At 38.2% G+C, this 13181-nt stretch overlaps 1 protein-coding gene across 3 annotated transcripts in view; it reads left to right on the forward strand.

Annotated features, from left to right (window-relative positions):
- The window catches only part of SLC7A11 (solute carrier family 7 member 11), a 167722-nt gene that overhangs the window by 59398 nt on the left and 95143 nt on the right, over positions 1 to 13181 (forward strand). For all 3 annotated transcript variants that reach the window (XR_009259303.1, XM_058721369.1, XM_058721367.1), the window contains 2 exons: positions 1313 to 1462; positions 2718 to 2895. Coding sequence is in view for 2 of the 3 variants with exons in the window: in XM_058721369.1 (XP_058577352.1) it covers positions 1313 to 1462; positions 2718 to 2895 (328 nt within the window). In the remaining variant the exon portion in view is untranslated. The remainder of the gene's footprint in view (positions 1 to 1312; positions 1463 to 2717; positions 2896 to 13181) is intronic.

The raw sequence follows: 13181 nt of genomic DNA on the forward strand, positions 1-13181 counted from the left end.
TATTTGATGCTATGGGACAATAACCACATCACTTCTTTTGCACCTTTGTAGAAATGCGTGAGGTCTAAGGGAAGTGATTACCTTGGCTTCTGTCATCGACACAGAGTCTCACAGAAAAGAATGTAGAACGAGTCCCATTTCTACATACTGAAAGTGGAGCTAAAAGCCACAGTCCAACAGCACCAAGATGTCATATCATAGGCCCCTTATAATGAAATGCACGCAAAATTAGAGGCAAAATTGGATGAAATCCTAGACAGTGCAGTGATTCTGTGATAAAAAAGGGAAATATTTGAGTGCACCTCTAAAGGGAAGAAATAAAAGCACCAAACCTGAGATGCAAGCTATAGAATTCATCATGCAGAGAAAAGTAGTTGTGAAGGGTCGGGTACAGAAGACTGTGCAAGGTATAAAAGTCCTCAAAGACCCATTGGCAATGTTATATTCACTTTTACCTACTACTTTGTAACATTTTTGTCAAATGGAATCTGCTGTCAGGGAGCAGAGTAGAATACATTGGACACTTTGCTCTATGCATTTAATCTGTTTCAGAATGTTTCCTTGAAATTTCTTTGTAAAGTATGCATCCTCTCTGTGCGGAATCTGGAAGTTAACGTCACTTGTGGGAACAGAATGTATTATTCGGTGAAGAGGGCTTTCATTTTAAGCCTCTGCTATCAGTGGTGCTGTCCTTGGCATGTGCAGCTGCAGAGACATTGCTAAGCTGATCTCTGTGCTTCATTCTTTCCTGCAGTCTTGAGGGTCACACATGGCAAGCACACGGGCAGAGTAAGTGTGGAGGAAGAAAAGGTCAATATTTTGCATTCGGGAGATGGCAGAATCCCCTAGAAGTGGCTGTGTTTCATGTGTGTGCATAGCCAAGGGCCTCTCAGAAACCATTTACAGAGCCCTCTGCGCATTTTCTAATTGGGTACACTTTTGATCTGGGGCATTAGTTATTTACCAATCCTCTCAGTCTCTAGATCTTTAAATTTAAGTCATTGACTATCGGGTGTTTTACTCTTTGAAAACACATTCTCTTCTCTCAAATGAAAAAAAAATAAATAAATAAACCGACTAAAAACTAAACATCCACATAAAATTCTCTCTGATTAAGTGGTAATGGTGTTCTTCTCATGCTGCTACTGCGTAATGGAGTATAAGAGCAGAAAATACAGAATATCAGTGTGGTAGATTATCAGTATAAATAATCATGAAAAAGATCATCATAATTTGTAGTGATGTTATTGTTTGTTATCAGCTGTGTTCTCTCTTAACTCACTGAGTGTGGTTTTTCTCCCCCTTCCCCCAGCACCCCTTGACGATGATAATGCTCTTCTCAGGGGACCTCTACAGTCTGTTGAATTTCCTCAGTTTTGCCAGGTGGCTTTTTATTGGGCTGGCGGTTGCTGGGCTGATTTATCTTCGATACAAACGCCCAGAGATGCATCGTCCTTTCAAGGTAACCTCAGTAATCTTGATGGGTTTACATAAATCTTTCCCCTAATACCTAGTCCTCCCTTAGTCATAACTTGATGATGAGGAACTTGGGCGGGGGGCAGCATCCTCTGGAATAAAATGCTTAACTCTTGCAGGCAGTGCCTTCTTATCGGATTTATTTTAGCTTGGAAAAATAATTCAGCAAGTTGTTTATGTGCGGTGCCTAACTTTATATGTCACATTTCTGAAAAGTGGTAGATATATAGGGCATTTGTCATGTTGCTTTCTCTTGAATGTGTCTAATGACCTGATGTGTTCAAAGTATGGGATACTTGTGTTTTTATGCTGAGTAATTGTGGATAGCCATGCTGAGAAAGACAGAAGCAGATACATATGGAATCGTCACTAACTGAAACTCTAAAAAGGATGCTACTTTACAAAACAGGCACTTTAAGTATTCTTAGATGTTATGACTTGTTATGTTGCTCTTCTTATACATCCTAGAAGGTATATTCTAGAAGGAATAAAAATGTAAAATAAAGAGGGAAAGTGAAGATGTATCAACATATCCTTAATAGAATACCCTTTACTGTGACTAAGCATTTCCTTTTGCGAGAGTTGATGAATATGTTTCTCATCTCCTTTAGCCTTGAACGTTCGTGGATTGATTTGACCTCACTATCTATTTGCTTTTAAGAAATAACACAGATAATGTTGTCAGTCATGTTGTCAGAATTTGTTTCTAATTACATCCATTGCCTAATGCTGGCAACATCTTTATTAGCGGTTGAATAGGAGTTGGTCTGTTTTATTCCTGTCAGTTCTTATTGTGAGTCTCCCAAAGAAAATCAATATGCACTGAAAGGCTTCAACACGTAACAAGCAGCCCGTGCTCTTGACTCTACATTCAAGCAGATTCTAATCATAATTATCAAAGAGCCAACCTTTTAAAATCAAAAACATAAGTCACACTGGTACTTAACTAGTGAAACAATTCAAAGAAAACATCTCTCATGAAACATACTTCATTATCCTAGGTTTGTTTTTTTCAAAGATTTTTTTAAAAAGATTTAAGGGAGTAGGTTTGCTACATTCTCTGTGCCCTATTAAAGAGCTGTTGCTATTAGGGTAAGGTGGGATGGTGCCTGTAACCTGCTCACATGACCAGTGGGGATCATCTGATCGTATGACTTGACCAACGCACTCTTCTTGAACCCATCTTCTGTCTCTGGAACTGTTTGAAGTGACTTTTTTTCCCCCCTTGTGCTGTGTTCCAGGTGCCACTGTTCATCCCGGCTTTGTTCTCCTTCACGTGTCTCTTCATGGTGGCCCTTTCCCTGTATTCGGATCCATTTAGTACAGGGATCGGTTTCATCATTACTCTGACTGGGGTCCCTGCATACTATCTCTTTATCATATGGGACAAGAAGCCCAAGTGGTTTAGAAGAATGTCAGGTAAGACTCTTACACAGTTTCAGGACCTCTTGAGAGACTATATTGTAGAAGACCCGTCTATGTGTACATACACACATGCACCTTAAAGTTAAAAGTATGCGTAAGGCAACTGCTAGTTTAAATACATTATTACATGTTAATTAGAACTAGGAGAAGAAGCAGCAGGAAGGATGTTTAGGGTAGAGCCACTCAATCCTTTCAGGATATTTAGTTTGAGCTGCTCTAATCACTTCTTCAGAGAGCTTTTTTAGATAGAATTTTATCAGCAGTTCTATAAATGACCTAATTGCTTTCTCGAATCCCTTACTAACCTAATTATTTTTTACTCTGGGTTGAGCTCAGCGTATTGATTCTATAGCATAACCTGCTCTTGCTGAGTGATAGGGAGTTAGGCAGAGCCCTGCAAAGGCCTCAAATATCATGATTACGACACTACCCTATTTCATAGGCATGGGGAATCGCTAAAGGGTCGTAAGAACAGCAAGAACAATGAAGAGAAGAATTATACCTCACATTTATGTTGTGATTTCTGTGTGTTAGCACATATATGACCTTATTTAATCCTTGTAACAACCTTCTGAAGTAGGAAAAATCATTATCTCCATTTTCCAGATACTGAGTTATACAGTAGAAGAATTCGTATAACTTGTTCCAAGTCATGCGGATATTAGGTAGACGAGCTAGAACTCAAATTCAGGCAGTGCTGTATTTTATAAAAATCGTTGTGGGTACAGTGAGGATGGATTACAGAGGGTCAAGGCTGAAAGGGCCCACGATTGGTAGTTACCACGGTAACCCTGCATAAGGACTGAGAAGGCTTTGATCATGGATGGTGCTGGCAGGGTCCAAGAGAAAGTGAAAGATATTAAAGAGGAAAACCTAAAAGGTCTCAGGGACCAGGTAAATTGCGGGGAGAAGAAATATAGGAGAGGAAATATCGGGGAGAGTAGATAGAAAGGGTGCTTAGGACAGCCTCTGTTGACAGCTTACCTATCTGTCAGGGCTCTGCTGAGTGAGGTTTTTCCTTACCTCATCTTGTTCTGTCTTGCACAAGCTCCATATGTGAGATGGTGCTTATTAGTCCTATGTCTGATGGGAAACAGGACTCAGGGAGACAGAGAATTTATTTTTGAGTGTAAAGATTTTAAACCATTGAGCCAGGATTTGAACCCACATCTGCTGGACGTCAAAGTCCATGGTCTTTCTAGAGTGGGCACCTGAAGGACACGAGAGAAGTGAAAAATATAGCCAGAGGAACAACCATGTTCTTGCTACTGAGTTAGGGGAGTTTAGAAAACAACTTTTGTTCTCACCCACTTGAATTTACTTCTTTTACTGTAATTAATTTTTAAAAACCTGGTAAAAAGTTCAGGGAGATTTCTGATATCTCTGATAAAATTGTGAACAAATAATGTCAGTGTTATTAAAACTCAAAAACAAACAAAAAACCCTGCAATAATAGGTCTACAGATTGACTCTCTAGTGTGCTACAGAAATTCATTTAGAAGTCAGCCATTTAAAATAGACTTTTGATACTACACTTTATTATTAGACCTTACACTGCTATTTATATCTGAATTTTGTTTTCTAGCTGGTAACACTATTCCCTGAAGAGGTATTACTGTAAAAATTGGGTTCCTCAAGGCTAACACGGGCACACTGATTGTCTAGCAGGGTATTTAAGCTCGATTTCTTGTTAGATCACACCAGTTTTCTGTGGGATATTTTTAGTTCCGTTTTCTCCATGGTAGGCAGCAAATATAGAAACTTTTCTGAAAGGAAAAAGAATCTTGTTGAACAATAACTACCATCCTGATGACCAACGTTTAAGACGAATTAGCGTTCATCACTGTGAGGACTGGGTCTATCTCAGATCCTGGCCAGAGACAGTTCAAACCCCTGAGCACCATGGAAAAGCCAGAGAACTGAAGAGGAAAGAGCTAGTACTCCTACAGTTGGGCTATGATGAGAAGGAGTATGATGAAAGAGCCAACTCCATGCTTTCCCCCATGTAGTAGGGATTGTGTTCTTCCTGTTGGGAGGCAGGCAACTCTCAGTGCCGTTTCCTGTTGCTAACATGCACGTATTTTGCCCCATTTCTTTGTCAGTGCATGCCAGCTACCCACTTTTCACACTTGACCCCTCTTTGATGGTTTTCCACGCTCATGTGATGTTGAAGTTTTTTGTTGTTTTTCTGTCTCTAATGATGTTTCAAACATCTCCAAGGACTCCAAATTTAGTGTAGCCGTTTGTGAAAGCAGCCGCCATGCAGTAGTCCCCTAATGGTTATTTGGATCTCAAAAATGCCATTAAGTCTTACCAGGGAGCATGGCAATTCTGCCTTTAAACTGTGAGCCTTGTAACCCTGTATCTTTATAGCTGCCTTGAAAGTGAGTAGCAAAAACAACAATCCTCCATAATTTTGTTTGATTTTCCTCTTAGGCGGCATTCTTGTAGTAAAATAAAGAAAATTCATAATATTTATTGCTGCGATAGCAAGTATTTTCCTCGCCTTTGGCCAAAACAAAACACTCATACACAGACACACAAACAGCAGAGTCTTGCCCACTACCTTGCCTCTTTTCCCAACTGCCTCCTCATTAGGAAAAAAAACTCAGTGTGAACTTGGAGAGCATCTGTGATTTGATATCAAATTTTTGTTGTTGTTGTTGGGTAACATTCTTTAGACCTTCTGTTGTCATTTATTTTCACCCTAATATACATGAACAGGTTAGCCTTCTGAAATGATAGTTGATCAAAATACATCTTGCCTAAGGTGCTTCTGCAAACAATGTGAGGTGACCGAACAGCCTTCAGAAAATGGTGAAAAAACCCACGCGGTACAGATAGCCAGGAATGTTCAGAACCAGAGGATCTGAGATTTTCTGAGATTTGATGAATTTCTCTGGCCACAGGATGCCAGTGTTGAACCACATTTTGTTTGATAGCATTCCTAGGGTGAAAAGAAAATGTGCTCTTAAGGGAATAGTCAGATACACAGAACACATTTTTCTACCATCTGTGACAGAGTAGTGAATTTTTCTGGGTATTTTTTTAAATGTATTTATAGAAACATGAGCTTCTCACCCAAGGAAAATGGGGCAGACACCCCACTGACTTACTCAAATACATAGAGGTAGCTAGACGTGGCCAGCCCTGGCTAGGGCCAGCAGCAGCTGTTTTACTTGGCTGCCCCTATTTATCAGCCCAACTGTGTCAGGGCTGAGATGAGTGGGGTGACCGGAAGTTGGTCCCTCTTGTCAGGGCAAGATATGGAGGGCAACTGTATTTAAGCAACATCTTTGATTACGAAGAAGGGTATTTGGGAGCACCAGCAAAATGATCCTAGTCCATCTTTGTAGACAATGACTTTGTAATTCTGGGGTTCTAAAAGCATATGCTTCTTACAGTCTGTCGCGATAACTTCGTTTATGATACCTCCTTGAAAGCTGTGTAATGCATTTGACTGGCTGTTCAAGAAGACTGCATTGCCATATTTTAAATTAGTTAAGCTTGCCTACATTTCTCAGGGGCCCAAACCATCTTCACTGTAAGGCTAAAATGAAACCATGCATGAGAAATGTTTTGGAAGCTGTTTTTTTTTTAAACAAAAACAAACAACAACAAATAAAACAAACAAACAAACAAAAAACAACACACATACTGTTATTTTTACTATGGCTTGTGGAGATTGGTTTTGTGCTAATACTTCACAGACTTAGCCCGTTTTGGCTACAGGTCCCCATACTTGTACCAAGTGTTCTTGGGTAAATCAGCTTTTGCAAGGTTAGTTGTTTCAGCTGATTTCAAAAATGACTAAACATGAAAAGTAAAGCTAAAAATACTGCAATTGCTATTTGCTCTTGGGGCTTGCAGATACTGAAAACACCAAATTCAGACTCACTGGCTCAACTTTGTTTGAAAGGATAGTGTCATGGAGTTGATTATCTCCAAAGGCAAAAGCCTTAAATGAGCATGGATGCAGCTGAATTCCACATGCTCTGCAGCTTTTCTGGGCAAGCAGGAAGCTTCTATAGAGGGTTACTTGGGTCTGCTGAGTACCTCTGTCTGACCCCATGGATGTAGATGACCTAGAAGGAAAAGATGGTTTAGCTCTAACAGCTTACTCAGGCCAAAATCAGTCACTTCTGCCCAAACCTCCTTTATGATGACAGTTATTCAAATTTTGAGATCCCAGGAGAGAATACGAGAGTCAGAGGAGAGAATGTAACAGAACTGATTGAACACGGAAGAAGGGAATGGGTGTGCAGAACCAGAAGACAGATTCTTTGCCCCTCTGTGTGCTGCTGAATAGAAGATCTAAATTGAGCTTTCAGAAAGGAGAATGTCACACTAGCAAAGCATCAGGATCTCTAAGTTGTTCTCCTTTTCTCTGAAACTGATGCTGTGTTGTGACATGGATAAGTAAGAGGTCTAAGAAAGCAAAGGGCTGGGGGTCCCAGAATGCAGAAACAGACTTTTGGAAAAGGCTTTTGTTCAGTAGATAAATGTGAGTAGGCAACCCTCCCCCCGCCCCGCCCCCCCCCCCCCCGACATGCACGGAAGTGAGCGCGCGCGCGCGCACACACACACACACACACACACACACACACACACGCCAGTCATGGGAGGAAGAGTTGGAGAGGATGTAAATTTAACCTCACTGCTTTGCAATCCACTATTGCAGATTCCTGAACTCTCCTACTGTTTCAACCTACCAGATAGCCCTGGTTCCTTCTCTGCTTACAAAAGCCATATATCCCATTCTATTGATGGATACTTACCTTCCCACAATCTATTTTTCTTGGGTAATTTTACCACTTCCCTTTTCTGTAAACATGGATTTTTATTACCCTTGAGCACTCCCTTGTGTTCCACACACATCTCAGTATAGAATAGGCTGTTAACAAATGTAATTTGTTCAAGAAAAATTTACATGGAGTTTGCCATTTGCCAGAACTGTGCTGGGCTCTTTATAATTAATGTATATTATAAAAATTAGTGCGTGAAGAAAAACAACTTTGAAGAACACTATTGCAAAGCAAAGGATAAAAAAACACACCTTTTGCAGTGACATGAAATACTGCTTGGAAGGGACTATTACAGTTGACAAGTCATGAAAGAGGAGCAAGATTGTATGTCTGGATGAGAGACGATGTGGGTCTGAGACTATCAAGAAGATCGGCTCTAGAGGCTCCAGTATCAGTAGCAGTTTGAAGAGGTTCTGTAGGGATTGATTACAAAGATCAGAGATGAACAAGAACTAACACGCTGAGAAACTAGCATTGCTGAGTTCTGGGATTGCCAAGATAAAATAACCTTAGAGACCATGCAGCCCACTAGTTTCTATATTTCAGTGTCTAGTAGAATCACAGATTTCTGGGCCCCACCTTCAGTTTCCAGTTTAGTAGGTCTGGAATAAGGCTTTGAAAAGTTGCATTTCTGGTATATCAGCCTATGCTAGTGATCCCAGTCCAGTGATTGCGTTTTGGGAACTACTTTCTAATCTAAGCCCCTTCTTTTAATTAAGTTGTTTTTTTTAATTGAGTTATACTTGACGTTATGACATTGTATAAATTTCAGATGTAGAATGTGTTGGTTTGATACATTTATATATTGCAATATTACCACACTAGCATTAGTTAACGCCTTTTATCATGTCACATCTTTGTCATTTCCTTTTGTTATTGAGAACAGTTCATATTTAGTCTCTTAGAAATTTTTACAATACAATATTGTCAACTATAAGCACTATGTTTTGCATTAGATCTCTATAACTAAGTTTGTACTCTTAAACAATATCTCTCCAATTCCCTGACCCCCTAAACTCTGGCAATCATCCTTTTACCATCTATTTTAACAAGTTCAGTGTTTTAGATTCTATAATATAAGTGATATTATACAGTATTTGTCTTTCTCTGACTCATCCCACTTAGCATAATGTTATTGCAAATGGCAGGATTTCCTTCTTTCTCATGGCTGAATATATTCCATTGTGTGTGTGTTTACGTGGGTGTGTGTGTATAATCACATCTTCTTATCCGTTTTTCTGTTGATGAACACTTAGGTTGTTTCCATATCTTGGCTATTGTGAATAATGCTGCAATTAACATAGGTATGCATGCAGATATTCCTTTGAGATATTGACTTCAATTCCTTTGCACAAATCACCAGGAATAGGATTGCTGGATCATAGGTAGTTTTATGAGGAACTGCCATTATGTTTTCCATAGTGGGTATACCAATTTACATTGCCACCAGTAGTGTATAAGGGTTCCCTTTCCTTCACATCCCCACCAATATTGGTTATCCCTTGTCTTTTTGAAAAAAAAAAAAAAAACATCCTAACGCGTGTAAGGTAATGTCCCATTATGGTTTTGATTTGCATTTCCCTGGTGATTATTGATGTTGAATACCTTTTCATTTACCTGTTAGCCATTCCTATACCTTGGTATGACATTTGAAGAAAATGTCTATTCAGGTTTTTATTTGGATTCTTCTCTTTTTTGCTATTGAGTTGTAGGAGTTATTTATCTTGGATAGTAGTCCCTTAGCAGATGTATGATTTGTGAATGTTTTCTCCCATTCAGTAAGTTGTCTTCTCAACTCGTTGATTATTTCCTTTGCTGTGCAGAGCTTTCTAGTTTAGTATAGCCACGCTTGTTTTAGTTTTTGTGGCCTGTACTTTTAGTGACTTATCATTGCCTAGACCAATATCAAGGATCTTTTCCCCTATGTTTTCTTCTAGGAATTTTATGATCTTGGGTCTTACACTTGAATCTTTGATCCATTTTGAGTTAATTTTTGTGAATGGTGTAAGGTAGGGGCCCAAGCTAGGGTTTCATTCTTTTGCATGTGGATATACAGTTTTCCTAGAACAATTCATTAAAGAGACTCTCCTTTCTCATTGTGCGTTCTTGGCATTCTTGTCAAAACTTAGTTTGCTATATATGTAGGGATTTATATATAGGCTCTCTATTCTGTTCCCTTGACCTATGTGCCTCTTTTTATGCCATTACCATACTGTTTTGATTACTGTTGCTTTGTAATATGGCTTGAAATCAAGTATTTTGAGGCCTCCAGTTTAATTCTTCTCTCTCAGGATTCCTTTGGCTATTCAGAGTCTTTTGTTATTCCAAACAAATTTTAGGATAGTTTTTTTCTATTTCTGTGAAAAATGTCTTTGGAATTTTGATTGGGATTGTATTAAATCTGTAGATTACTTTGGGTCATATGGACATTTTCACAATATTAATTCTTCCAATATAGGAACATGAGATATATTTCCATTTATTTGTATCTTCTTGAATCTCTTTCATCAATGTCTTATAATTGTCAGTATACAAGTATTTCTCCTCCTTGGTTAAATTTGTTTCTAAAATATGTTATTGTTTTTGATGTAATTGTAAATGCAATTGCTTTCTTAATTTCTCTTTCAGATAATTTGTTGTTACTGTATAGAAATGCAACTGATTTCTATATGTTGGTTTTGTATCCTACAATTTTACTGAATTCATGTATTAGTTCTAGCAGATTTTTAGTGGAGTGTTTAGAGTTTTCTATATATGAGATCACCATCTGTGAGCAGAGATCATTTTATATCTTTCTGATATGAGTGCCTTTTATTTCTTTTTCTTGCTTAATTGCTCTGGCTAGGATTTCCAGTACTATGTTTAATGCATCCTTGCATCCTTGCATCCTTGCATCCTTGCATTTCATTAAGCCTACGTAATGATAGGTAAATGATCCTCTTATTAGGTTGTTGAATTTTATTTGCTAATATTTTGTTGAAAATTTTTGCATCTGTATTCATCAGGAATATTGGTCTGTAGTATTTTTTTCTTATAATGTCTTTGTCTGACTTTGGTATCAGCATAATGCTGGCCTCATAAAATGAATTTGGGAGTGTTACTTCCTTTAGAATTTTTTGGAACAGTTTGAGAAGGGTTGGTGTTAACACTTCTTTAAATGTTTGGCCAGTGCAAACCATCTATCCCCAGGCTTTTCTGTGTTGGGAGGATTTTTACTAGTGACTCAATCTCCTTACTTGGTATTGGTTTGTTTAGATTTTTTACTTCATGTTTTAATCTTAGGAGGTCATATGTTTCCAGGAATTTATCCATTTATTCTAGGTTATTCAGTTTATTGGCATATAATGGTTCATAGAAGTCTCTCATAATCCTTTGTATATCTGTGGTATCAGTTAAAATGCCCCCTCTTTCTTTATTATTTTAATTTTTGAGTCCTCTTCTTAGTTAATTTCACTATATTTCTTGATTTCCCTTTTGATTCCTTTTTTGACCTATTGGTTGTTCAGGAGAATCTCTACATATTTGTGAATTTTTTAGCTTTCCTCTTGTTATTGATTTTATCTTTATACCATTGCAGTTAAAAAGATACTTGGTATAATTTCAATCCTCTTAAATTTGCTAACAAGGTTTTGTGAACTATCATGTGATCTATCCTAAAGAATGTTCTGTACGTGCTTGAGAAGAATGTGTATTTTGCTGTTGTTGGATGGAATGTTCTATATATGTCTGTTAGGTTCATTTGGTCTAAAGTATCATTCAAATCCATTATTTCCTTATTGATTTTCTGGTCTGGGTAATCTATCCATTGTTGAAATTGGAGTAGTGAATTTCTCTACTATTGCTGTCTATTTCTCCCTTAATAATTGCCTAATATATTTAGGTGCTCCAGTTTGGGGTACATATATGATTAAAATTATTGTATCTTTTTGATGAATTGATCCTTTTATCATTATGCAATCATCTTTTTTGTTTCTTTTTACCATTTTTAGTTTAAGGTCTATTTTGTCTGATATAAGCATAGCTACCCCTGCTCTCTTTTGGTTTCCATTTGCTTGAATTATCTTTTTTCATCCCCTTACTTTCAGCATGTGAATGGCCTTATGCTTAAATGTGTCTCTTAGAGGTAACATGTAGACAAATCTTGTTTTTTTTTTTTTAATCCATTTAGCCATACTGTGTCTTTTAATTGGAGATTAAGCCATTTATATTTAAAGTAATTACTGATCAATAAAAACTTACTACTGGCTTTTTGTTAATTATTTTCTGATTGTTTTGTAGTTCCTATGTTTAGTTCTTCCTCTCTTGCTTTCTTTATGAGTTGACGATATTTTTGTAGTGGTTTGTTTTGATTCTTTTCTCTTTAACATTTGGGTATCTATTATAGGTTTTTACTCTATGGTTACCATGAGGCTTTCATAATACATCTTATATTTATAGCCATCTATTTTAGGCTGGTAACAACCTAACTTCAATTGCATAGTAGAGTTTTACCCATTTACTTGCCTCCCCCACACAATTAATTTTGATGTCCCAATCTGCATCTTTTACATTGTGTGTCCATTAACAAAATATTGTACCTATAGCTACTTTCAACAATTTTGTCTCTTAACCATATTGCAAATCTCAAAGTCATTCACACAATACCATCGCAATACGAGAGTATTTTCAGTTTGACTATATATTTACCTTCACCAGTGAATTTTACACTTTCATATGTTTTCATGTTACTATTTTTTTTTATCTTGAAGAACCCTCTTTAGCATTTCTTAGAGCCAAGTCTATCGGCTATAAATTCCTTCAGCTTTTGTTTGGTAAAATATTTACTCTTCTTTATTTCTGAATGACAGCTTTTCTGAATGAAGTATTCTTGGTTGATGGCAGTTTTTTGTCTTTTGGTTTTTTGTTTTGTTTTGTTTTGTTTTTCCTTTGAGGCCTTTGAATATATCACCCCATTCTCTTCAGGTCTGCAAGTTTTCTGCTAAGAAGTCCGCTGATAGCCTTAGTGGGATTTTTTGCCCACAGAAGGAAATTCTAGTTAAGGAGTCCCTCCTTGGCACCTGGTCTGACATGCTGGCACTCAGAGCCCCCAGAGTAGCATTGGAGCTGGCATCCTCAGATAAGACCACCGTGCCTGGAACCTGAGGCATAGGTGTGCTTGCTGTGGCTGTAGCACTGATGTCTACAGTGTGGGCGTCTGCAGATATCCCATGCAGCTGGTACCTGGGTCTCAAAAGTTCACCAACCGTGGCTCCTGCTGGCAGGAGGGAATGCAGCAGTGCCAAAGGTCCTGGCATAACAGAGTGCAGTGGTGGCTTGGGCCCAGAGGGGCAAAGTAGCACAGCCTGAGGATGTGGTGAAAATCTCAACTCTGGCACCAGTGCACTCATAATAGCAACAGCATAACTCTGATAGTGGTCTGTTAAAGGCACATGTTGGGACGCAGGGATCCGGGCACAGAGCAGTAGCAACACTGCC

This window comes from Neofelis nebulosa, chromosome 3 (assembly GCF_028018385.1).
Source record: "Neofelis nebulosa isolate mNeoNeb1 chromosome 3, mNeoNeb1.pri, whole genome shotgun sequence".
NCBI classification, from domain to species: domain Eukaryota; kingdom Metazoa; phylum Chordata; class Mammalia; order Carnivora; family Felidae; genus Neofelis; species Neofelis nebulosa.